Source organism: Schistocerca nitens, chromosome 8 (assembly GCF_023898315.1).
Source record: "Schistocerca nitens isolate TAMUIC-IGC-003100 chromosome 8, iqSchNite1.1, whole genome shotgun sequence".
In the NCBI taxonomy this organism is placed as follows: domain Eukaryota; kingdom Metazoa; phylum Arthropoda; class Insecta; order Orthoptera; family Acrididae; genus Schistocerca; species Schistocerca nitens.
Window position 1 is genome coordinate 439,738,238 of NC_064621.1, and position 26,727 is coordinate 439,764,964.

General features: G+C 42.0%; 1 protein-coding gene across 3 annotated transcripts in view; it reads left to right on the plus strand.

Moving 5' to 3' along the window:
* LOC126198992 (putative helicase mov-10-B.1) overlaps nt 1–26,727 on the plus strand; it is a 418,198-nt gene that overhangs the window by 277,774 nt on the left and 113,697 nt on the right. For all 3 annotated transcript variants that reach the window (XM_049935664.1, XM_049935663.1, XM_049935665.1), the window contains one exon: nt 26,291–26,416. In XM_049935664.1, the coding sequence (XP_049791621.1) occupies nt 26,291–26,416 (126 nt within the window). The remainder of the gene's footprint in view (nt 1–26,290; nt 26,417–26,727) is intronic.

Consider the following 26,727-nt stretch of genomic DNA (forward strand, 5'->3'; position numbering starts at 1 on the left):
ATGATATCCTTCAGGAGAACTTCCAACGGCTCTATCCATCAATTCCAAGCCAAATAACTGGTTGCATAAGGGCCAGAGGTGGACCAATGTGTTATTGACTTGCTCAATTTGTGAAGCTCTTTCCCTTGAATAAACTATCCAGTTTTTCTGAAATTGTAATCATTTGTTTGACAGTACATGTACATCGCATCTATTGATTTCTGTCCCACTTGGATCATGCCTTCACCTTGCATCAATTTTTTTTGTATTAGAATGCGTTTTAATCTCTTTGCAAAGACCACTGCCAGCTGTCTACCTGTTGGCAAAGCCAAGACATGTTTTCTATTATCAGCACAGTGAAACTGGTGTTACATCCCAGAATTCAAATATTCCCATTATTTGTGTGGGTGGCTAATTTAATTTAAACAGTATAGATATTTTACATACACTTCACAGTGATTTTTACTGAGTATGTGGATGTAGACCAAATACACTTGAATTATGAGGAGTGTCACAAAAGAAGAAGAAAAAGTAAAAAATTAAAAATATTATGTAGTTGTCAGTGGAAGCTACAGCCATGTAAACAGCAGAAGAGAACTCCAGTGAGAAGATAGAAATACATGGATTATTGCAGAATGGTAATCACATAATTGGTGATACGACAATGCCAGCTGCTGGTAAAATACTGATGGGAATCCTTGGAAATGCATATGATACAGAATTTCAAAAAGTTTGAGGGAAAAAGGGAAAAAGTATGCATTTTTGTTGTAAACCATCATGCTCAAAATAACTTGTAAATATTATTTAGTAATTAATAAACAATCCTACGTTCACTATATTAACTAAAAGCAGTTGACAGACTCTACTCTGGACTCAAAAAGACGATAGTTTAACTACAGACCAAGTAGCAAAACCTGTAAAAGGCAATGCTGCTATGAATGGTGTGACTAGTGGGGCCAATCAGTGTGATACCAATGTATAGTCCAGACGTTCATGCCATGCAGCTGTCAGTACCCATGAGTTAACAATGTAGATGGTAATCTTTGTGGAAAACAAATATAGATGGCTGCTCACTGGTATGGACCACAGACAATGCGGTTAGTTTTAGGGAACATTTGAATGCATTGCTTTACTGATTGCACAAAGACTGCCTGCTGAGTTGCAATGTTGACTTCAAGGTTTTGCTGACATGTGAATGTGTTCATATTCATCCCAGGGTGTAAGAAGGAGAATAAGCTCTGAGATATAGTGGCATGCTGCTGTAAGCATGACTATTGAACCTTAGCACTCTCATGTGTCTCACCAAACTCTGCAGGTCTTGGAGAACAATTGTACTATAAATAAGGTTATTGGAGACCTTGCAGACATATGAATTCATGGGATGCTGGTATCTGGGTTTGGTTTCAGGGATAATGGGCTGAAAGAATGTAGGAAGTGGGTTCAACCCATGGAGATGTGATCAACTACTTTTACACCTGTATTTGTTACTTACTTGAACAGTGGCGAAGTAAATAGCAGAATCCCAACTGCTTCTCCTAATTTTTATTGAGGGACAATAAATTAAAGAAACTTAAAATCCATCGAAAGGAATATGTAGTAGTAAGAACAATTGAGTGAGATAATATATCATGGAGTATTGCCATCAACAGTGCAGTGTGGGGATAAATTAAATTAAAATCAGAAGATGCGTATGTTATCTTTCAAAGGAGTGGAGCAGGGAGACAAACCAAGTACAATATTTGTTATAAATAACAAAATTAGAAACTTTATTATAGAAATTCTAACAACAGAATTCCAGGTTGGAATGTCTACAGTATTATGAAAAAGGATAAATTGCTACTCACAATAAAGATGCCACTTTGAGTTGCAGAAAGAATGATGAAAAAATAGATACAAATAAGCTTTCAACCAAAGCCTTCTACAGAAAGGGGGAACCCAAACACATTCACATAAGTAAACGTGTGTCACATGCACACATGACTGCCGCCCCTGGCCACTAGAGCCAGATTGCAACACAAATGCATTGAACACGAACAACAATCAGGAGCAGGACAGGAAAGGACAGATTGTTGGGTATGGGTGGGAAGTAGAATCATCACTGCCTGACAGAGATTGTAGGGACTATAAAAGTGCCAGGACACGGCTGACAGGTGCACCATCAGGAAGCTGAATGGTAGGGGGTGGGGGGAGTAGAGGTGTGGAAGAAAAATGGGGAGAGGACTGATGGATGCACCGGCTGAGAGCATTCACAATGAGGGTGAGTAAACTCAAATTGTGAAGAGGTGACAGGACAGAGGGAGCAGAAGTAAGTGGGTGGAGGGTGTGGGGACAGTAGGTTACCATAGGTTGTGGCAGAGATGACTTTGGAACTGGAGAATGTGTTGTAAGGATAACTCCCATCTACACAGTTCAGAAAAGTTGGTGGTAGAGGGTAGGGCCCAGGTAGCCCAGATTGTGAGAAATCATTGAAATCAAGTATCTTATGTACAGCTGCATGTTGTGCCACAGGGTGGCCCACTTTGCTTTACACCACAATTTGGCAGTGGCCATTCACTCTCATGGACAGCTGGTTGTAGTCATACCAATATAAAAAGCTGAACAGTGATTGCAGCAGAGCTAGTGTATAACATAGTTGCTTTCACAGGTGGCCTGACCTCTGGTGGGGTAGGTTAAGCCTGAGACAGTACTGGAGTAGAAAGTTGTGGGTGGGTGGATTGAGCAGGTCTTGCACTTGAGTCTTCCACAGGAAAAAGATCCCTCTAACACGTGATTGTGATTGGGGTGGCATATAGGTGCATTAGAATGTTGTGGTGGTTGGATGGGCAATGGGACACCAGTTTAGGAGGGGTGGAAAGGATCTTGGGTAGGATGTCGCTATTTCCAGTGCATGGTGACAGATAATTGAAATCATGAGGGAGATTTGTTCCAGTATGGTGTGGTATTGGGTAATGGAGGAGACACTCCTCTGCCCAAACTCTTTGACTTTACAAATGTCTACTTGTGTCTGTGTATGTGCGGATGGATACGTGTGTGTGTGCGAGTGTATACCAGTCCTTTTTTCCCCCTAAGGTAAGTCTTTCCACTCCTGGGATTGGAATGTCTCCTTACCCTCTCCCTTAAAACCCACATCCTTTCGTCTTTCCCTCTCCTTCCGTCTTTCCTGATAAAGCAACCGTTTGTTGCGAAAGCTTGAATTTTGTGTGTATGTTTGAGTTTGTTTGTGTGTCTATCGACCTGCCAGCACTTTCGTTTGGTAAGTCACATCATCTTTATTATTTAATTGGATAGATAAAAAATCTACTCACCAAATGGCGGCAGAACACACGCATAAAAGACGGTTGTAATTGGCAAGCTTCTGGGCCAGTGGCTTCTTCTTCGAGCAGAAGTGCTGAAGGAGAAGGAAGAAGGGTGAAGGAAAAAGACTGGAGAGATCTAGGAAAAGGGATAGATTTTGGGAAAGTCACCCAGAACTGCAGGTGAGGGGAGACTTACCATACCGGATGAGAAGGAAAGGAGTGTTTTCTTCTCATCCCGTATGGTTAAGTCTCGCCTGACCTGTGGTTCTGGGTGACTTTCTCGAAATCTGCCCTTTTCCTAGGCCCCTCCAATCTGTTTCCTTCATCATTCTTCCTTCCCCTTCAATCCTTCTGCCTCAAGAAGGAGCCACTGGCTCTGAAAGCTTGCCAATTACAACTATCTTTTATGTGTGTGTTCTTGCATCGCTATTGAATTAAATAATTTTATCAATAATTGATTGTTTTCATTGTGACATAATGTCTTCGTATGTCAGATGTTTTACTATCTTTGCCGCTTCTGACCAGCACACAGTGTTTTATTCCCTTGCATATGTTTGCTTTGTTTTTAGGAAATGTTTGTGTCTTTTGTTTTTAAGTGCCTTCATTTTATTCAAGAAATAAAATTCTTTCATCATATGCTGTTATAATTTAATTACATCCTATCCAACAGGTTATGTGCCCAGGAAAAAACATGTTCATTTACTGGGCTAATGTTTTACTTCCTTAATGTCAATTAGGTTTCCAATTTCTGTTCAATTACGTGAGGGATTTACTTGGAAAGTGAAAAGGTGAAGCATGGACTGAACAAATCTCTTCAGTACCCAAAAATTCGACGGAGATATTTCTCAGTTATGGAAGTATCAAAGGGAAATCATCTTTCAAACTGAGTGAATTGGTAGACTTCATTGATGGAAGTAAAGTAAGACCAGTTGAAGCCAAAGATGCTCAGGACTTAATGAACTTAATGCAAAATCAATGCTTTTTATTTCATCTGGAATGGAATTTGACCAGCTGTAAACTGTCATGTCTTGTGTTACAGTAAATGATATGTGAAATTGCCTGAAGATAATTCATCAACAGTGATCTGCAACAAATAAAGTAGAGTTGAAACAACAGTTCTTTAGTTATAAGATCTCGCTCTGTGATACCATTGTGCACCATATCAGTAAAGTTGAAGTATTAGCACATTAGAAGTTTGTGAACCAGTGGGAGATACAGACAAGACTGCCAAAATTCTATGTGAACTTCCAGCAAAATATGGTTCATTTGTTACAGCTTGAGACTCGTGTGACAAAAACAAACAGACTTTCAACAACTTAAAAGACTTTTAACAATTTAACTGAAAGGTGAACAACATTTGTCTTAGATTGAAGAAACAGTAGCTGCTTTCACAGCTGTCAATGGTAATCCTAAAAGGCATAAAGGTCAGGATCAGTGTTTACAAAGCAAATTAAGCAAAAGTTTTGTGAATAATAATACTGTTGAGTGCTGTTATTGTCGTAAGAAAGGTCATTGTAAGTTTGAGTTCTAGAAAAGACTGACAAAATTGTTAAAAACCTAAACATTAAGCTCTGAATGCAGAAATCAGGAACAGTTTGGCTACTAATTGATAATGCTAGGCTTCCTGATAGTGCTGCATCAAGAAACACATGACATCACACAGAAGTTCCTGCTCGGTTAGGATATAATTCAGTTGCATATGATGAAGGTATTGGATAAGTCAAGTTAAATTTGCTAGTAAATTGAGTTAGAGAACCCCATGCACTGTAGGATACATTCTATGTACCTAGCTTGAAAAAAAATCTTTTTTCAGTGGGAGGAGTAGCCAGTAAAGGTTTGAAAGTCACCTTTAACAATAATAAGATTGAGATATTTAGTGAGAGCTAGTGGCAGGTGGTGTAAAGCTGAAAATCAACATTACAGAGTGTTAAATCAAATGCTTTAAGTAAGTTTCTTTATAAATCATGTTAGTTTGGTAAATTGCATAGGAAGGGATTTAGATCAAGTGTCCAGACATGTGCATGTGCTCCAAGAGTGTTTATTCATATTGATGAGCGAGGAAGGATGTCATACACATCATTTGGTGGAGCTAAGTATTTTATTGTATTTAAAGGTGACTGTACTTCATATAAGTTTGAATATTTTCTCAAAAACAAAAGTTATTTTACGGCTGTGTTCATAGGGTTTCAACAGTTGGTGAAAAGGCAGACAAGGAATAAGTTTAAAGTTACTAGGACAGATAATGGGACAGACTTTGTTAATGATCAATTTCATAATCATTTCAAGAAGACAGGTATCGTCCATGAAACCAGTCCACCATATGCATCAGAGTAGAATGATAAAGCTGAATGTGGTATCAGATCTAGAGTGGAAAGTGCTCCCAGAATGCTTTATTGATTGTGGCTTGCCAGGCACACATTAGGCAGAAGCTGTCAACAATGCAGTCTGTATATTAAATTGCTATCCCTGTGGTGATGTGTCTTATGAGAAATAGTTCAGGAAGAAAACATCATTAAAATAAATAAGGAGCTTTAGTGCTGAATGCTTTATACATACTACCAAACAGTTTCAATCCAAATTTCAAAGTAAATCAAGGAATATGGTAACGGTTGGTTACAGTGGTTACATTAACAATTATAGGCTGTATGATTCTTTAACAAAGAAGGTAACGGTTTCACAAGACTTGGTCTTCAATGAAAATGCCACAGAGTATCCTGGAGAACTCAACCCCCACAACATTACATATGAATACAACTTCCTGACAGATGCAGGAGGAAATTAAATTCAACAACGTGCTGAAAATAGTGAGGACTTTGTGCAAGACCAAAGACCCTATGCTACTGAGAAAGCTGATGAGTCAGGAATGACTTCATCCTCCAGTTCGTTTCCAAAATTGTGTGGCTGATGCAGCAGTCATTGATGAACCACAAACTTTCAGAGAGGTGATGGCATCTGGAGACTGTGAGAAATAGTATGAAGCCATGAAAGATGTAATGTCATCATAGACACTAAATAATACCTGGGATTTAGTGGATCTATCTCCAGATCACCAGGCTTTTGGCTGTATGAGGATTTACAAAATTAAGCATCAACCAGATGATCGCATAATTAGGTATAAAGCTAGAATATGTGCAAAAGGATATTCTGAGAAACCTGGACTTGAATATGGGGATACCTTTTCACCTGTTGTTTAGTATGAATCAATTAGCTTTCTTTTGTCTTTGGCAGGAATGTCTGAATAGACGTGAAGCAGTTTGGTGTGAAAACTGATTTTTTCGGTGGTGATATGCAAGAAAATATACATGTAACAGCCTGTTAAAAATATGTTCAGTTTATTAAAGATTTCTAACAGCGCCATTCAGTTAATTGTGTATTTTGTGCTCAAGTTGATGCCCAAGAAGTGTTTTTGGTTATTTTTGTTGATGATAGACTAATTACGAGAAAATCCACTGCAATTATAAATAACATACTTAAAGAATTCAGAACACCTTTTGAAATTGTGTTTGGCAATCCCATTTACTCTGTATGAATGAATCGAATGAAACAATGAAACTAAACAACTGTTTATGTGCCAAGTGGGCTACACTACTCACCTCTTACACAAAAAACCAACATGTACAATTGCAAGCCCTATGCAGCACCCACTGATTGCAGTTTACAGTTGCATTAAGGCCAGTGCCCAGTGAATGAAGATAAGAAATCTACGGAAAATGTTTCATTTCCAGGCTGTCGGTGGACTGATGTTTGCTACCATAGTGACAGGATCTCATATAATTTTTTCTGTCAGTCAAGTAAGTCGGTCACCTAACAACTTTGGACCTGAGTAATGGACTACTGTTAAATTCATCCTAAATTATCTTGAAGGTACAAGAGACAAAGGTGTTAAATACAATAGTAATAAGCTTAAACTTCATGCATATTCAAATGCAAATTTCACTGAAGGTATCAATACTCATTATTCAACATTGGGCTACATCAGTGAACTGACCAGTGGATTTGTTACACGGGCATCTTGCAGGCAAAAACGTGTTGCCAGATCTATGACAGAAGCAGAATACTTCGCAGCATCTGATACAGCTGCTGAAATCACGTGGCTTAGTAAATTCTTACAAGAGGTGGGAGTTGACATGGGGCAACCAACACACTACTCCGTGTTCAACCAGAGTGCATTACAATTAATGAGAAATAATGAACATCACAAATGGACTTAACATACCGTTATGAAGTTCATTAGATTCATGAAAAAATAAGTGATGATTCTATTGTTGTTTCTTATGTGAAGTCAGAAGATTAGTTGTGAAGTCAGCAAACAAGAGTGGGAGTGTTTGGACAGTACCTATATAATAACTCTGTTTGTCTGATGTTCTATTATTTTTGTTGCTTCTGACCAGCACACAGTCATTTATTCTTTTGCAAACTTTTATGTTGTTTTTTTGGAAATGTTCTGTGTCTTGAATTTTTAAGTGCCTACATTTTATTCAAGAAATAAAACTTGTTCACCATATGCTGTTATAATTTAATTACAGCTTGCCCAACAGTCTATCTTCCCTTCGGAGGATACAGTTGACAGTTAGTAAGGTGTATGAGGAAAGAGGTAGTGAGATTGGTGTCTGTAGACATTGGGAGAGTCAGTGTTCACTAGTGGCAAGACAGTGAGCATAACGGATGTTGATGTGTAGGAAGTGACATCAACAATGATGAGTAGGAATCCTGGAGGGAAAGGGGTGGGGATGGTGGAGAGTTTGTGAAGGAAGTGGTTAGTTTCTTTGATGTGCCGTGCTAAATTTTGGGCAGTTGGTTGGAGGTGTTGGTCAGAGAGGGCCAAAATTCCTTCATTGAGAGCACAACAACCAGCTACAACTGAGTGTTCAGATTGTTGCATTTGTTAATTTTGGGGAGCATGTGGGAGATGAATGTGCAGGGTGTTGTAGGAATGAGGAGGGAAATGGATTCAGGGCCAAAGGCTTTAAGCAGGGATTAGAGGTTATGTTTGACTTCTGGGATGGGATCACCCATGCAGAGTCTACAGGTGGAGGTGTCACACAATTGACGGAGGCCTTCCATAAGATAATCACTGCAATTCATGATGACAGTGGTGGAACCTTTGTCTGCAGGTAGGATGATAAGGTCAGGATCTGTTTAGAGGTTGTATAGCCATATACGTTATGCTGCTGAAAAGTTTGTGTCCTTAGGAAGAGACCTAGGAATGATAGTGAGACCAAGTTGGAGATAAGGAATGCCTAGAAGGTGATCAGGGGGTGCTTTGGTGGGATGGTGGAAGATCGCGGATGGATGGTTGTCTCAACTGGTGGAGGCAGGGTTCAATATTGAGATTATGTTCGCTTTGGTTGGAAGGATTGGTATCAAAGAAGTGTTTCCATTGCAGGGATTGGGAAAATGAGAGTAGGCCTTTGACAAGACTGACATTGTTGAATTTGGGTTGCAGGGCTGAAGGTGAGGCCCTTGGATGGGAAATGTTGTTGGTGGAAAGGTTAACAACAGTGTTGTGGTAGTGTTCCAACTATGGGTTTAGTCAAATGTTGAAAGGAAATTTAGAGTGTTGTGGCATGTTGAAGAGGTCAGCTATTCAGGATTTGAATGGTGTAAGGGATTGATGAGGATGAACTCTGTGGGTAGGATAGGGCTTGCAAACTGATGCCCCCAGGCAGTAGTAGGATGTTAGAAGGCTGGATAACTTATGGAGGGCCGGCCAGGGTGGCCGAGCGGTTCTAGGCGCTACAGTCTGGAACTGTGCAACCACTACGGTCGCAGGTTCGATTCCTGCCTCAGGCATGGATGTGTGTGATGTCCTTAGGTTAGTTAGGTTTAAGTAGTTCTAGGGGACTGATGACCTCAGAAGTTAAGTCCCATAGTGCTCAGAGCCATTTGAACCATTTTTAACTTATGGAGGCGGTGCCTGGAACAATCTTCTAGGTGCTGTATTGCAAGAGACTATTTCAGAGATGTGACCTATGTTTTGGGATCGCACAGTAGCAGTATCTTGCGGAAGGAGCAGAAGTGCATCTGCAGTGCCTATGCCTTGGAGATATGGTGTTTCAGATCCAGGTTTGTGAGGGTCAGGGACTGGCAGAATCTGCAAAGGTGAAGGCCACTGTGGAACGAGGGGTAAAATCCAGAGAAAGGAATTTTTATGATTAGTCTGTGGGGAGTGGGGTGATTCCATGGTTTAGGCAGCATTTAAGGAACAGGATGTCAAACTGAGTTTTATCCATGGAAAGAGATACTGAACTAATTCAGAAAGATGGAGCAGGAGTCCATTGTGGCAGGGGAAATAAAATAGCAAATGGACAAATGAAGGTGTTAGATGGTTGTGAGGGGAGCTGTGTAACAGGAAAAGACACACATATATATATATATATATATATATATATATATATATATATATATATATATATATATATATATATATATAGACACACACATACACTCCTGGAAATGGAAAAAAGAACACATTGACACCGGTGTGTCAGACCCACCATACTTGCTCCGGACACTGCGAGAGGGCTGTACAAGCAATGATCACATGTACGGCACAGCGGCCACACCAGGAACCGCGGTGTTGGCCGTCGAATGGCGCTAGCTGCGCAGCATTTGTGCACCGCCGCCGTCAGTGTCAGCCAGTTTGCCGTGGCATACGGAGCTCCATCGCATGCTTTAACACTGGTAGCATGCCGCGACAGCGTGGACGTGAACCGTATGTGCAGTTGACGGACTTTGAGCGAGGGCGTATAGTGGGCATGCGGGAGGCCGGGTGGACGTACCGCCGAATTGCTCAACACGTGGGGCGTGAGGTCTCCACAGTACATCGATGTTGTCACCAGTGGTCGGCGGAAGGTGCACGTGCCCGTCGACCTGGGACCGGACCGCAGCGACGCATGGATGCACGCCAAGACCGTAGGATCCTACGCAGTGCCGTAGGGGACCGCACCGCCACTTCCCAGCAAATTAGGGACACTGTTGCTCCTGGGGTATTGGCGAGGACCATTCGCAACCGTCTCCATGTAGCTGGGCCACGGTCCCGCACACCGTTAGGCCGTCTTCCGCTCACGCCCCAACATCGTGCAGCCCACCTCCAGTGGTGTCGTGACAGGCGTGAATGGAGGGACGAATGGAGACGTGTTGTCTTCAGCGATGAGAGTCGCTTCTGCCTTGGTGCCAATGATGGTCGTATGCGTGTTTGGCGCCGTGCAGGTGTACGCCACAATCAGGACTGCATACGACCGAGGCACACAGGGCCAACACCCGGCATCATGGTGTGGGGAGCCATCTCCTACACTGGCCGTACACCACTGGTGATCATCGAGGGGACACTGAATAGTGCACGGTACATCCAAACCGTCATCGAACCCATCGTTCTACCATTCCTAGACCGGCAAGGGAACTTGCTGTTCCAACAGGACAATGCACGTCCGCATGTATCCCGTGCCACCCAACGTGCTCTAGAAGGTGTAAGTCAACTACCCTGGCCAGCAAGATCTCCGGATCTGTCCCCCATTGAGCATGTTTGGGACTGGATGAAGCGTCGTCTCACGCGGTCTGCACGTCCAGCACGAATGCTGGTCCAACTGAGGCGCCAGGTGGAAATGGCATGGCAAGCCGTTCCACAGGACTACATCCAGCATCTCTACGATCGTCTCCATGGGAGAATAGCAGCCTGCATTGCTGCGAAAGGTGGATATACACTGTACTAGTGCCGACATTGTGCATGCTCTGTTGCCTGTGTCTATGTGCCTGTGGTTCTGTCAGTGTGATCATGTGATGTATCTGACCCCAGGAATGTGTCAATAAAGTTTCCCCTTCCTGGGACAATGAATTCACGGTGTTCTTATTTCAATTTCCAGGAGTATATATATATATATATATATATATATATATATATATATATATATATATATATATATAACAGAGGGAAACATTCCACGTGGAAAAAATATATCTAAAAAGAAAGATGATGAGACTTACCAAACAAAAGCGCTGGCAGGTCGATAGACACACAAACAAACAAAAAATATACACACAAAATTCAAGCTTTCGCAACAAACTGTTGCCTCATCAGGAAAGAGGGAAGGAGAGGGAAAGACGAAAGGATGTGGGTTTTAAGGGAGAGGGTAAGGAGTCATTCCAATCCCGGGAGCGGAAAGACTTACCTTAGGGGGAAAAAAGGCGAGTGTATACCTGTCCTTTTTTCCCCCTAAGGTAAGTCTTTCCGCTCCCGGGATTGGAATGACTCCTTACCCTCTCCCTTAAAACCCACATCCTTTCGTCTTTCCCTCTCCTTCCCTCTTTCCTGATGAGGCAACAGTTTGTTGCGAAAGCTTGAATTTTGTGTGTATATTTGTGTTTGTTTGTGTGTCTATCGACCTGCCAGCGCTTTTGTTTGGTAAGTCTCATCATCTTTCTTTTTAGTTTTATATATATATATATATATATATATATATATATATATATATATATATACACTCCTGGAAATTGAAATAAGAACACCGTGAATTCATTGTCCCAGGAAGGGGAAACTTTATTGACACATTCCTGGGGTCAGATGCATCACATGATCACACTGACAGAACCACAGGCACATAGACACAGGCAACAGAGCATGCACAATGTCGGCACTAGTACAGTGTATATCCACCTTTCGCAGCAATGCAGGCTGCTATTCTCCCATGGAGACGATCGTAGAGATGCTGGATGTAGTCCTGTGGAACGGCTTGCCATGCCATTTCCACCTGGTGCCTCAGTTGGACCAGCGTTCATGCTGGACGTGCAGACCGCGTGAGACGATGCTTCATCCAGTCCCAAACATGCTCAATGGGGGACAGATCCGGAGATCTTGCTGGCCAGGGTAGTTGACTTACACCTTCTAGAGCACGTTGGGTGGCACGGGATACATGCGGACATGCATTGTCCTGTTGGAACAGCAAGTTCCCTTGCCGGTCTAGGAATGGTAGAACGATGGGTTCGATGACGGTTTGGATGTACCGTGCACTATTCAGTGTCCCCTCGACGATCACCAGTGGTGTACGGCCAGTGTAGGAGATCGCTCCCCACACCATGATGCCGGGTGTTGGCCCTGTGTGCCTCGGTCGTATGCAGTCCTGATTGTGGCGCTCACCTGCACGGCGCCAAACACGCATACGACCATCATTGGCACCAAGGCAGAAGCGACTCTCATCGCTGAAGACGACACGTCTCCATTCGTCCCTCCATTCACGCCTGTCGCGACACCACTGGAGGCGGGCTGCACGATGTTGGGGCGTGAGCGGAAGACGGCCTAACGGTGTGCGGGACCGTAGCCCAGCTTCATGGAGACGGTTGCGAATGGTCCTCGCCGATACCCCAGGAGCAACAGTGTCCCTAATTCGCTGGGAAGTGGCGGTGCGGTCCCCTACGGCACTGCGTAGGATCCTACGGTCTTGGCGTGCATCCGTGCGTCGCTGCGGTCCGGTCCCAGGTCGACGGGCACGTGCACCTTCCGCCGACCACTGGCGACAACATCGATGTACTGTGGAGACCTCACGCCCCACGTGTTGAGCAATTCGGCGGTACGTCCGCCCGGCCTCCCGCTTGCCCACTATACGCCCTCGCTCAAAGTCCGTCAACTGCACATACGGTTCACGTCCACGCTGTCGCAGCATGCTACCAGTGTTAAAGACTGCGATGGAGCTCCGTATGCCACGGCAAACTGGCTGACACTGACGGCAGCGGTGCACAAATGCTGCGCAGCTAGCGCCATTCGACGGCCAACACCGCGGTTCCTGGTGTGTCCGCTGTGCCGTGCGTGTGATCATTGCTTGTACAGCCCTCTCGCAGTGTCCGGAGCAAGTATGGTGGGTCTGACACACCGGTGTCAATGTGTTCTTTTTTCCATTTCCAGGAGTGTGTATATATATATATATATATATATATATATATATATATATATATATATATATATATATATATATATATATATATATATATATATATAAATATGTGAAAGTATGTGCAAATATGAAAATACACAAAAAATGTTCACAAATACTTAAAATATGTACAAAAAAGTGTGGGGAAAAGGACAGAAAAGATGAGGTATGGGGAAATGCGTGTGTTGGGATAAGAGAAGAGAGGATGGGGGATTTATTTGGTTTGCAAGTTCGTGTGGCACAAAACACACGAAAATACAGTAGGATGAGGCAGAAAAAGTGATCAATAGGAAGAATTTAACTCATAATTTTTGGCGGGGAGATACTGCGCCTACAGTCTGCACAGTTATGGCGCCATGTGTTGTGTGCAGATGAGAGCACTGATACAGTGTGCCTAGGAGCATGTGCAGTTTGGCCAACAGTGAAAAACACACAGGAAAGCAGAGAAAGAGCAGACACAGGGTAGAATAATGTTTTAGAGAAAAGTAACAAAAGCAAAACATCACTGCATTCTGGGATGGAAGAAAAGCCATTAGGCAAAGTCAAACCATGGGAAGTCCAGGTAGGAATGTCAACAGTATTAAGGAAAGGATAAATTGCTACTTGCCATAAACATGCCACATTGAGTTGCAGACAGGCTTGATGGCAAGACTTTTTTTTTTTTTTTTTTTTTTTTTTTTTTTTTTTTAAAAGAAGCTTTCTGGCAAAGCCTTCATCAGGAAAGAGAAATACACACACATTCACACAATCGAGCACACCTCACACCTGCATGACTGCGACCTCCACTCTGGCCAGACTGCAACAGAAGTGCATTAAATGAAGGCAAAAATCTGGAGTGGGGTGGAGAAAGGGGCGGGAGGGGGGGGGGATAGCAGGGTATGGATGGGGAAGAGGAATTGGCAGTGGCTAGCAGAGCATGCAGGGATTAGAAGTGTCAGGACAGGGCTAACAGGCACAACATCAGGAAGCTGTTGGAAAGGGAGAGGAGTGGGGGAAAATGTGTTGAGGAAACAAGAGAAGCAGAAAATTGGAAAAGATTGGTGGATACTCTGGCAGAGAGCATTGCACAATGAATGTGAGGGGAGGTAAATTGTGAGGTGTCTATTCATCCTAATGGACAGCTGGTTGGTAGTCATGCTAATACGAAAAGCTAAATAGTGATTGCAACAGAGCCGGTATGTAACATGGTTGCTTTCACAGATGGCCCGTTCTCACATGTGATAGGATAAACGTGTGACAGGACTGGAATGGGAAGTGCTGGGTGGGTGAATGGTTGGGTGGATTGTGCAAATCTTGCACCTGGGTATTTCACTGTGATATGATCCCTGTGGTAAGATGTTGGGATTGGGGGTGACACAGGGATGGATTAGGATGTTGTAGAGTTTGGGTGGGTGACAGAACACTGTTTCAGGATGGGGTAGGACAGATCTTGGGTAGGATGTCCTTAATTCTAGGGCATTCTAGAGAACCAAAGCCCTGACGGAGGATTTAGTTCAGTTGTTCCAGTTCAGGATGGAACTGGGTGGCGAGGGAATGCTCCTTTGTAACTGGTTCTTGGGGATGGTTGGAGGATGGGGATGTGTGGGGATATGGCATGGGAAATCTGTTTGTGAACTAAGTCTGGGGGATTGTGTCTGTCTCTGAAGGTCTTCATAAGACTTTCAGCACAATGACCTTATCATCCTATCTGCAGATGAAGGTTTCACCACTGTTGTATTGAATTGCAGTGACTACATGGTGGAAGGGCTCCACCAAATATCTGACACCTCCACATATAAACTCTGCCAGAATGATCCTATACCAGAAGTCCAACATAACCTCTAATCCTTGCTTAAATCCTAGACTCTCACCTGAATCCATTTCCCTCCTCATTCCTATGACATCCCACACACAGACACTGAGCCCTCTCCCCAAAATCTGTAATCACAACATTCCTGGACTCCCCATTGTAGATGATTGTTGTGCTCCCAGTGAAGGAATTTCAGACTTCATTGACCAACAACTCCAACTTATTGCTTAAAATCTAGTGTCCCACATCAAAGATGTCAACCGCTTCCTTTACCAATTCTACACCATCCCCACCCCTTTACTTCCCTGATCTCTATTCACCATTGTTGATCCCACTTGATAAACACCAACACCCCTCATCCCTGGGGGCTTGCTGCTATTGATTGCTACCAATCCCATTGTCCTTCGGATTCCAGACTGCCTGCCTCATTCCTCATACACCTCACTAACTATATCCTAACACACATCTACTTTTCCTTTGAAGGGAAGGTATACAAACAAATCTGCGTCACAGTCCTAGTTACCCACTTCACACCCTCCTTTGTCAAACTGCTTATTGGCTGTCTAGCCTCTTAAAACCCCAAACCCCTTGTCTGAGTCAGGTTCGTTTATGATGTCTGTATGATCTGGACCCAGCAGGACACCCTATCCTCATTCCTTCAAAACCTTAACATCTTCTCTCTTATCCACTTCACTTCGTCCTCATCAACCCTGTGTGCCATCTTCCTGGACATTGACCTCCTCCTCTCTGATAGCTCCATCCACACCTCTGTCCATGTTAAACCTGCTAACTACCAACACTAGCAGCATTTCAACAGCTGTCATCCCTTCCACACCAACAAATCCCTTTCATACAGCATGGTCAACCAGGGTTGGCATATTTGCAGTGATAAGAGCCACCGTGCTCGGTATGCTGAAGGTCTCACAAAGGCCTTTACAGACAGACTCTATCACCCAGACCTAGTCTGCAAATAGATTTCCCATGCCATATCCCTACACACCCCAAATCCTCCCACCACTCCCCATAACCAGCTACAAAGGAGTGTCTTCTTCATTACCCAACACCACCATGGACTGGAACAAATGGACTACATTCTCTGCCAACACTTCGATTATCTATCATCGTAACCTGGAATTAGAGACATCCTACCCAAGATCCTTTCCACCCCTTCTAAACTGGTGTCCCACCCACCCAACCTCCACCACATTCTAATGCAACCATATGCCAACCGAGTTGCAAACACATGCCAGAGGGATCATTTTCCTGTGGAAGACCCATGTGCAAGACCTGCTCAATCCACCCACCCGCCACTTTCTACTCCAGTTCTGTCACAGGCTTATCCTACCCCATCAGAGGCCAGGCCAGCCACCTGTGAAAGCAACCATGTTATACACTAGCTCTGCTGCAATCACTGTTCAGCTTTTTATATTGGTATGACTACCAACCAGCTGTCTGTGAAGGTGACTGGCCACTGCCAAATTGCGACGTAAAGGAAAGTGGGCCACCCTGTGGCACAACATGCAGTTGTACATAAGATACTTGATTTCAATGGTTACTTCACAATCTGGGTCACCTAGATACTACCCTACACCGCCACCTTTTCTGAATTGCACAGATAGGAGTTATCCTTACAACACATTCTCTGCTACTGAAATCATCTTGGCCTCACATCTACCAGTCTTTTCCCCTTCTCTGCTCTTCTTCTTTCTGCTCCCCATTCTTTTTCTCCTCCTCTCTCTCCCTCACTGCCTCCTGATGCTGTGCCTGTCATTTCTGTTGTGCCACTTCTAGTCCCTGTGTGTTCTGCCAGCCAGTGCCAATTCCTCTTCCCCTGTACCCTACTATCCTCCCCCGCCCCCATCCATTTCCAGATTGTTGGTCCCATTTGGTGTGTTTCTGTTGCAGTATGGCCTGAATGGCTGGAGGTACCGTGTGTGTGTGTGTGTGTGTGTGTGTGTGTGTGTGTGTGTGTGTGTGTGTGTGTTTGTTTGAGGTGTGCTTGCTTATGAATGTGTATGTAGTTCTGAGGAAGGCATTGGCCAAGAGCTGATATGTAACAGTCTTTTCATCGTGCCTGTTTCAACTCAGCATGTCATGGTTACAGTGAGTAGCAATCTATATTTTTCATTATGAAAGATCTGCTATTTAAAATTGTGGTAGGCACATAGAAAATAGAAAATTCCTAGGTAATGAAAAGATACCACTGTAACCATGCTGATATTTAGGAAATGTGTTAATCACAAATGCAACAACTATAGAGCTAATCCACTGTTCTCGGTACCTGGAAAAAGTTTCTATAGAATCTTACAAACTGCAAAGTTATCCCAAAATTCACTGACAAAGTTTCAGTGGTTGTTCAGGTATATTTTTTGTGTATTTTGATGTAAGTGACATGTGCTCTCTGTGGCTCATTGCAGAATAATTGCATTCAGCCTGATTACTCGCATTTATCATTGTATCTATATTGCAATTAAAATACCTGCATAACAGTGTGAATGTGAATGGTATGTGCTGAGGTATTTGGTTGAAAACTTTTTCCATCAACTCATTGTATGTACTATTGACAACAGTAATGCACACGTCACTCATTGACCTCATGCCTGTACTCAGTACTGCTCGTATTTGTGTTTCTGAGAAGGCTGGTTGTATGTTAACAGTGATACTCATCAGTATGGATATGCACCTTTGCATCTACAGTTAGACCTTCCAGCAACCAGATCCTTTCTTGTTAGAATGGAAGATACTGGCCATGTGATGTAAGCCAGAACACTTTGTCTAGAAGATTTTCACAGAAACAAAGGTAACCAAATAAATCACAGTGAACATCATTTCTCTAATGATGCACTGGAAACCACAGTTGTCTTATACCAAATACAGTAAAACCTTGGTAATTCGAGCCCTGGCAATCCAAACCTCCATTTAATCCAAGGTGTTTGACAGATGACTACTACATTTCATCGATTAACTGAAAACACACTGTGTGTAAAATCAGCAGCTGAGATGTACACACTTACATTGTTTACAATCAAGCCTTCTTAAAATGCTGTTGTTGTCTCACCCACTACCAGTCAGCCAGTGACTCTTCAGGCTCAATGTGATACATATGCGTAGTCAGGTCGTGTTACATATTTATTGTTTTTCCTGCCATTTTTCTCCAATATGAGTTCTGACTCTTCAAAACAGAGCAGGAAATTTGTTTCTTTGGGAACAAAAGTTTTAATACTGAAAATATTGGCAGTGGGAAGGCTGAAAAAAAGTTTCCAGCAGAGTTGGGCATAGGTAGAGTAACAGTAGGTGGGGATGACAAAACAGAATGAAGCTAGAAAATGACTTCCTCTTCTTCTAAAAAGCATCATAATTCATTAATCCTAAAACTATGAAATCATCAGATTACAAAAAACTAGTGAAGCCCTTTATTTGTGGTTTATTCAGCTGTGAGCTAAAGAAGTCCAATATGAGGTCTGGAGGTTTAGGGGAAGGCACTCTTATTTCAAAAAGAATTAGAAGAAGCAGAACAAATTTTTTTTCTGCTAGTTCTGGCTGCTGGATAGTTGGACAAGAAGATATGGGATGCACCAGCTTGAAATCTGCAGTGAAAAGTTATCTCCTGACAGCTAGGTGTCAAAGTGATCCGAGAAAAAAAATGATAGAAATATAGTAAATCAGGAAAATCTGTCACTGGATCAAATGATGAGACAGCACTCAATTATAGAATGCTTCTGACTAAAATACTAGCTGCTAGAATGAAGCCTCTGCTCCAGGTTATAAGAAATCAAAAGATAGAGTAACAATCATAGCTTTCAGCAGTGTCTCTAGTGATCATAAACTGATAAGTCTGCCACACTAAGAGTATTCAAAAATATACAGAAGTCAGCCTTACCAGTTTCGTGTAAAAATTAAACAACTGCTTTAAGGAGAGATTTTTTGACACATTTGTGCCAGAAATAAAAAAAAAATATTTAAGAACAGAAAGTTAACACCCAAGGCAACCCTTACTCTAGGCAATGAAGTATGTCACCCTAAACCTGAATAATTTCATAGAGGTGACTTTTTTTATACCTCTCAGAACACTGGTATTTCCCAGTCAATGGACTAAGGAACACCGGCATGTATGAAAACAATGTATCAGCAAAAGTTGTTGCAAACACTTCAACAGTCAACAGAAAATGAGCCCCAATCAGTAGAAGCTGTCCTGAAAAAAATTAATTTGAAGTATGTTATCTACTGAGTTGCAGAAGCTTGGGGTCATTTAAATTCAGAAACACTAAAAAAAGTCTTTGCAAACTCTCTCAGAGAAACATAATGAAAATGAAAAAATAATGAAATGTGCCGCAGAATGTGGCAACTTGAGTTAACATTATGTGTCTACACATGTGGCAGGAGTACACTGCTGAGAACAGGTATTCTTGGTACACTAGTAATAGTTGCACAGTTGTTAATGTAACACACATGCATCTACAGTAAATGTTTGAGTTTCTACTAGAACATTATTTCCAAAATAAACTTTAAGTAATAGATTACTTGAGGAAATAACTTTTTTTACTGTAATAATATTAGTAATGTAAACATTAAGTTCTGAATCTGTTTTTAAATGAAAGGTCTCTAAAATTGTCACTCTTTGTATAATTCAAGTTTTTGTAAATTCAGGCTCTACTCAGTCCCAGTTACCTTGAACTACTGAGACTTTATCATACTCAGAAAATATCTCTGAACAACATCCAAAATTTTGTTAGTAGTGTTTGGGATCACCCTGTACATGAGGGAGGAAGATTGAGGGCAGTATGGCTTTTGTCCAGCAAAGGCAGTGACAATATCATCTTCACACATATGAAATGTCTAGAGAAATACAAGATCCCATTTCTTGCTGCATTTTTGGATTCGGAGTAAGCATCTGATATGGTTCATAAAGCTGAACTCTGGACGTTGGTGGAATAAAGTTCTGTCAGCTGGGCTTTATGTTGATGCATCAGGAGCCCGTATGCAACTTGCACAAATTGTATGACAGCTGGAAATCAGATATCTACTGAATTCATTACAAGGCAAGTAGTTCATTATAGCTATAACCTCAGTTTCTACTTTTCATAATGTAACTTAAGCAGGTAACGAAGGCATGTAGCACAAAACTTGAAAAGCTTAACATTGGAAACTTAAAAAGCTTAACATTGGAAATTACTGGATGAAACATGTTCAGTTGATGAGCTTAACTTTTGCAGAAGAACATGTGATAGTAGCCTCTAGTGAACATAACCTCCAATGCATCATTGTCTGTATAGAAGAGTTGAAAAAGAAAGAAATGAAGGTTAATGTCCGCAATACAAAAACCATAATTAACTAAAGGTGTGAAACACAGTTGAATGAAAACCATGAAAAAAAGTTTGTAAATTAAAGTACTCAGGGTCCTCTGTCAGGTGTGCAGATGAGAAGATTGATGAACACATTCTGGCTGGAGTTAGGGTAGTAAGCTTTCAGTTTAATGCTTCAGATGGAATTCTCACAAAAAGAGAGGTATATCGAAAGACACATATGTAGATCTAACTGGGTACTGCACAACTTGGGTACTGATTGAGTGAATAAATGTAGAATCCAAGCAGTAAAAATGAGATACCTATAGAATATAAAAAACAGGATGGTGGAACATTATTCAAAATAGTCACTTGAGGAAATATAAATGGGAATCCTCTGGAGAAGACTGTATTCAAGAATCATAGCTGAAGTCATTTGGCATGTCCAGTGAATGTACTGTGTGTTCAAAAATTCAGTGCCCAACCTAACTTTGATGATACTGGAGGCAGAAACAAACATATTACATAAAGCAACCATGTGTCGGAAACCCATATTGTCTGGCTATGAGCATGCGTAGGTAATACATGAGTGGAAAAGATAAAGGTCATTGTGTCTAATGTTCTTACACTAAATGTTAGTTTGAGAACATAGTGTGTCGTAATTTCATGCTCTTCGACCCTGAGTCAGTTAAAATGCACTTTGAAGAATCAGTCCAAGAAGTAATAACCAGTACTTTTGGCAGTTGGAGGATCAACTGGGGAGGACCTGTATTGGCCAGCAAAATCCGTGGACCTCACACCGTTAGACCTCTTTCTCTGGGGCTACATGAAAGTCAAGGTGTATTCTAACCCTCTCAACATGGAGGCAGAATTTATTGCAAGAATTCTTGCAGCAGCCACACAAATACAGAAAACACTAAGCATTTTTCAGTGAACATGGGGCTCCCTGCTACATTGATTCTAGCTCTGCTCTGAGGTTAATTTTCAGCATTTATTGTGATGTAAAAGTGATCAGAATGATAAAGTAATGAAAAACATTTAACACTTTTTTCTTCTCAACACACACAGCAACATCCTGCATACTCCATACTCCAGCAATATGCATTTCCGACACGTGGTTGCTTTACAAAATATATTTATTTTTGTCTCCATCATCATACCTGTTAGTTTGGTCACAGAATTTTTTATCACCTTGTAGAAAGATATTGTACCAAGTTTAAGGAAGAACTTTATGATACAAGGGACAAAGGGTCAAGTACAGCCAAGAAATACTTTCAAGAATGGAACAGAAGAGACACTGTGTGGCAGAGAATTGTTAGTGAGATAGGCACCCTCTTCCTTATCATGAGTCAGTTCCTCTCATCCTGAGATCCGGGTGATCTGCCCTTCCTTTTTAATCTTCCTCCTTTCTTCTCACTGAGGAATGAATTAATATTTCTGGAAACTAGGATAATGTCATCCTTTTTATGCATGTCTATTGACATTACTGTAGGTAGTGGGGAATGGGTGTGGTAATTACGATGACAAATAAACACTCACACTCCCGTCACTTACTATGAATACTTTTATTCTCACAGCATATACACAATGTGTGTAGCATAGAATGCATACTACAGAGAACTGATCTGGCAAAGATACAGTTGTTCTTGCTTCGGTAGGGCAGCAGTATTACGGGCGGGGGAGGGGGGGGAGGTTAGAGTGGTTCCATGTCCCCACAGTACTGAGCATTTCAACTACTGAAAATAAGTACTGGCCAGCAATTCTGTCTCCAGTAATTAGTAATCTAGATTGTCACTTACTTTTGAGGATACAGAAGACCTTTACAAAGAGTTCCAGAAGCTGATAAATGATACTAATACAAATCAAAAGTGTCTTAGAATAACACAACTTACCCATAACAATAATGGAAATTCCCAGATGGACCAAAACATAAACTAAGGAAAAGGGAACCACTACTCAGCTATAGGAGACTGATGCTTGGAATACAGAAACGCATAACAGAAAACAACATTCACACAAGCTTTTAAGCACTAACTTTTAAAATTAAGTTTAGCTATATTTTAGCAAACAATACAGAAATTTTTCCTGATATGATAGCCGTAAACCACTGGATATTGATCAGGCATCAAATCAGTAATGTAAACTATGAGAACTTTAAAAATGGGAGCTATGCCTTCTTAAAGTAAGCAATGAGTTCAGAAATGTGTAAAATGGAGAGTATACAGCCAACAATATGGAAACGATAGATTGATACTCACCACATAGAGGAGGTGTTGAGTCACAGATAGCCACAGAGAAAAAGAATACTATAAATATTTGGCTTTTAGACTAAGTCCCTCATCAGATGTTGAAAACATTCACAAAAGCACAACTCACACACATGACCACTCTTACTTCTGCATGCTAATGCCCTATTGTGATTGCATCTGAGGTGAGCAGCAATTTAGTTGATGTATATGAAGGGGGAATGAAAGAGTTGTGGGCAGAGAGGGCGAGAGGTAGCAGAGTGGGGATGGGGAGAAAATGCTATTAGTGCCTATGGGAGTGTACAGGGAGAGTTCCCACTTGGGCGATGCAGAAAAGCCAAGGAGGCTACAGAAGTGAAGGATACATTGCAGGGAGAGTTCTCACCAGGGCAATATAGAAAAGCTAATGTTAGTGCGAGATGTCCAGATGCCACAGGATGTAAAGCAGTCAGTAAAATGGTGCACATCATGCTGGTTGGTATGTTTGACAACTGGTAGCCCCAACTGTCTCTTGGCCAGAGTTTGACAATGGCCATTCATGCAGACAAATGATCTGTTTCCAGAATGAGATTTTCACTCTGCAGCGGAGTGTGCACTGATATGAAACTTTCTGGCAGATTAAAACTGTGTACTGGATCGAGACTTGAACTCGGGACCTTTGCCTTTCGCGGGCAAGTGCTCTACCATCTGAGCTACCCAAGCACAACTCACGACCCATCCTCACAGCTTCAATTCTGCCAGTACCTTGTCTCCTACCTTCCAAACTACACAGAAGCTCTTCTGTGAACCTTTCCAGAATGAGATTTTCAGTCTGCAGCTGAGTGTGTGCTGATATGAAATTTCGTGGCAGATTAAAACTGTATGCCGGACCAAGACTCGAACTCGGAACCTATGCCTTTCGCAGGCAAGTGCTCTACCATCTCAGTCTGGTACACTTTAATCTGCCAGGAAGTTTCATATCAGCACATACTCAGCTGCAGAGTGAAAATCTCATTCTGGAAACATCCCTCAGGCTGTGGCTAAGCCATATCTCTGCAATATCCTTTCTTCTGGGAGTGCTAGTTCTGCAAGGTTTGCAGAAGAACTTCTGTGAAGTTTGGAAGGTAGGAGATGAGGTATTGGCAGAATTGAAGCTGTGAGGACGGGTTGTGAGTCATGCTTGGGTAGCTCAGATGGTAGAGCACTTGCCCGCAAAAGGCAAAGGTCCCGAGTTCGAGTCTCGGTCTGGCACACAGTTTTAATCTGCCAGGAAGTTTCAAATGATCTGTTAGTTGTCATGTCCACAGAGAATGTGGCACAGTGGTTGCGGCTGAGTTGGTAAATCACATGGCTGCTTTCACGGGTGGCCCTGCCTTTCGGGGGATATGAGATGCTTGTGACAGGCTTGGAATAGCTGATAGGGGTAGGAGTGTGGATCAAGTTTTGCCTCTAGGTCTGTTACAGGGATATAGAGGTTCGGAGTAGGGGTGGAGTATGGATGGACAAGCATATTGCATAGGCAGGGTGATGGTGGAATACCACAGTGGGAAGGTTGGAAGGGTATTTTTCATTTCAGGATACAATGCGAGGCAGAGACCAGTTGCTTCAGTCTTAAATGGTACTGAGTCAAGAGATGAGTGCTCATTTCCGGATGGGAGTGGGGGCAAGGCATGGAACACCTGTTTCTGAACAAGGTTGGGAGGATAATTTCCAGTGAGATCCTTGGCATATCTGGAGAGGGACTGCTTGTCACTACATGTGTGACAACCATGGATGGCTAGGTTGCATGGAACAAAACTTCTCGGTATAGAATGGTGCCACCATTACAATTGCATAGTCCTTTCGCTGTCTCTAATTCTATCACTTCCCCTGTCCCCTCTGCTCCTCCTCCAAGCACATTCTCTTAATGTTGCACTCAACAGCCCTATCCAGTATCCTGTACCCTCCATGTCCCTGCATGCTCCCACACAGCACTAGCATCATCCATCACTCCTAATTTGCTATCCCTCTACTTGTCCACCACACATTGCTTCTGTATCCCCACTACCCATTCCAGGTAGGTTGGTGCTCACCACAAACACACTCGGAGTCAGGCTTTAGCACATGGAGATGACAGTGGCCATCTGTATGTGAGTTGACTTGTATAAATTTGTGTGTTTTTTCTGTCTGATAAAAGACTTACATTGCTCCAATAGCTGAATATTTCTAGCATTCTTCTTCATTGTACCTGTCTTCTATGCAATGCCTCCTGTGTGTGGTTAGTAGCAAACTATCCTTCCCATATTGCTTTTATTCTGTGCTGGATCTTCCATTGTTGAAGATTCTGGACTTTGCTCTGTTGAAGATTTACACTTTCCCTGCAATACATCCTATGTTCCCGTAACCCTCCTGGCCTCAACCTTTATTAGTCACTGTCCCCACCCATCCAGCCCCTCCCTGTTCCCATTCCAGCAATACACAGGCATAATTTCACTGCTACACCCAGTCTTTTATTTTCTTTTTCTTTCTCTCCTTTCCGCTACTTACCCCCCCCCCCCCCCCCACCTTCTCTTCTGCCCTCTGTGTAAACTGCAGCACTTCAGTGTCCACCACCCCCACCATACTATCCTTCCCCCTCCCCGCCCCAGCCTCCTCCTTACCCCCACCCAGTCGCCACTCCCATCATGCACTGATGCTGCTGCTCATAGTGTGGTTTCAGTTGCCCGAGACTGCAGACGTGTGCAAATTGCATTTGCGCACATTTGTGTGTGTGTGCAAATTGCATTTGCGCACATTTGTGTGTGTGTGTGTGTGTGTGTGTGTGTGTGTCTGTGTGTGTGTGTGTGTGTGTGTGCATGTGCATTGCTGACAAAGGCGTTAATGGCTGAAAGCTATAATTGTGTGACTCTTTTTGTTGTGCCAATCATGACTCTGCATCTCCACTGTATGGTGAGTCGCAACTGTCCTTCTCTAATATTGTTACATTCAATCCTGGATTTTCCATTGTTTGAAGATTACACAGACCTAGATGAAAGCAACAATTGTTTAACAATGGCATTATGACAACAAATCAAGGTCTTGCATGTAGGAGGAAAGCAAAAGAAAAAGAAAGTAAATCTCAACAGTGTAGGAAAAGACAGATTGCTACTTACTGTAAAGAAGACATGTTAAGTTGCAGACAGGCAGGATTAAAAGACACTTACATAAAGCTTTCGACCACAGCCTTCATAACTAAAAGAGAGACACAAACCATTCATACACACAAGCAAGCACATCTCGTGCACACATGACCGCCAACTCCAGCTTCTCGGGCCAGACAGCCTCAAATCTCATATAGATTAGCCAGTTTTTAACCATAAGATGATAGTCTCAAGCAATCAGTAATAAAGAAATGATAGAATTTGCCAAATTAAACAAACCATCTGGAAATATAAGAATACAAAATGAATATTTGGTAAAACAAACAATTGTAAGCAATGTGACTGTGAAGGAAACATATCAGGAACTAATGATCATGTCTTGACTCTGGTGAAGATTAACTGTTAAACCTTGATATTGGTTGCATTAACAAGAAATATCTCCAAAAAATTGAAAGATTTTTAGGGCCTGAATTCAAGTACATGCGTATCATGCATTTGCTTCCAAGCAGGTATAATTTTCAGACAGTATGAAGAATTAAGTCAAATACAGGAATAAAAACCAGCCAATAACACAATTTTTTTCAAGTCACTGAAATCAATTTGTAGACTGCTGTTTACTATAAGTCCTTTGAAGGTATAATTCTATTTTCATAATGCATTTTGTTCTCTTTTTACAGTGACAATATACCTGAAGAGATTAAAGCAAGCAGTAATTTTGATACAGAAGAGAAAGCATTTTATTACTCACTTGAAGAGGTGTTAAAGAAAAAAGTGGTTGTATCAACTCTTATCACTGCTGGCAGGTTTGTTACTTTAATATAACACACAGTGATCATTGATTATGTAACTGTGGAATGGTTTTTAAACTAAAAGTAAATAGCAAGTATTCTAAAAGGCGAAAGAGCCACTATAGTCACCAGTTTTCATTATAATATGGATGAATCTTGTACCTAAGTGTAAGTGGTTTGTTAAAATATGTTTTATTTATGTTAACAAACATTTACATAAAGTAAATGAATAATCACCTAACAGAACAGTAACTGAGCAGGAGACAGGCATATAGGAAAGGAATTTAACTAACTGAACTAAGCAAATGTTGTAGCAAAGTTCTTGT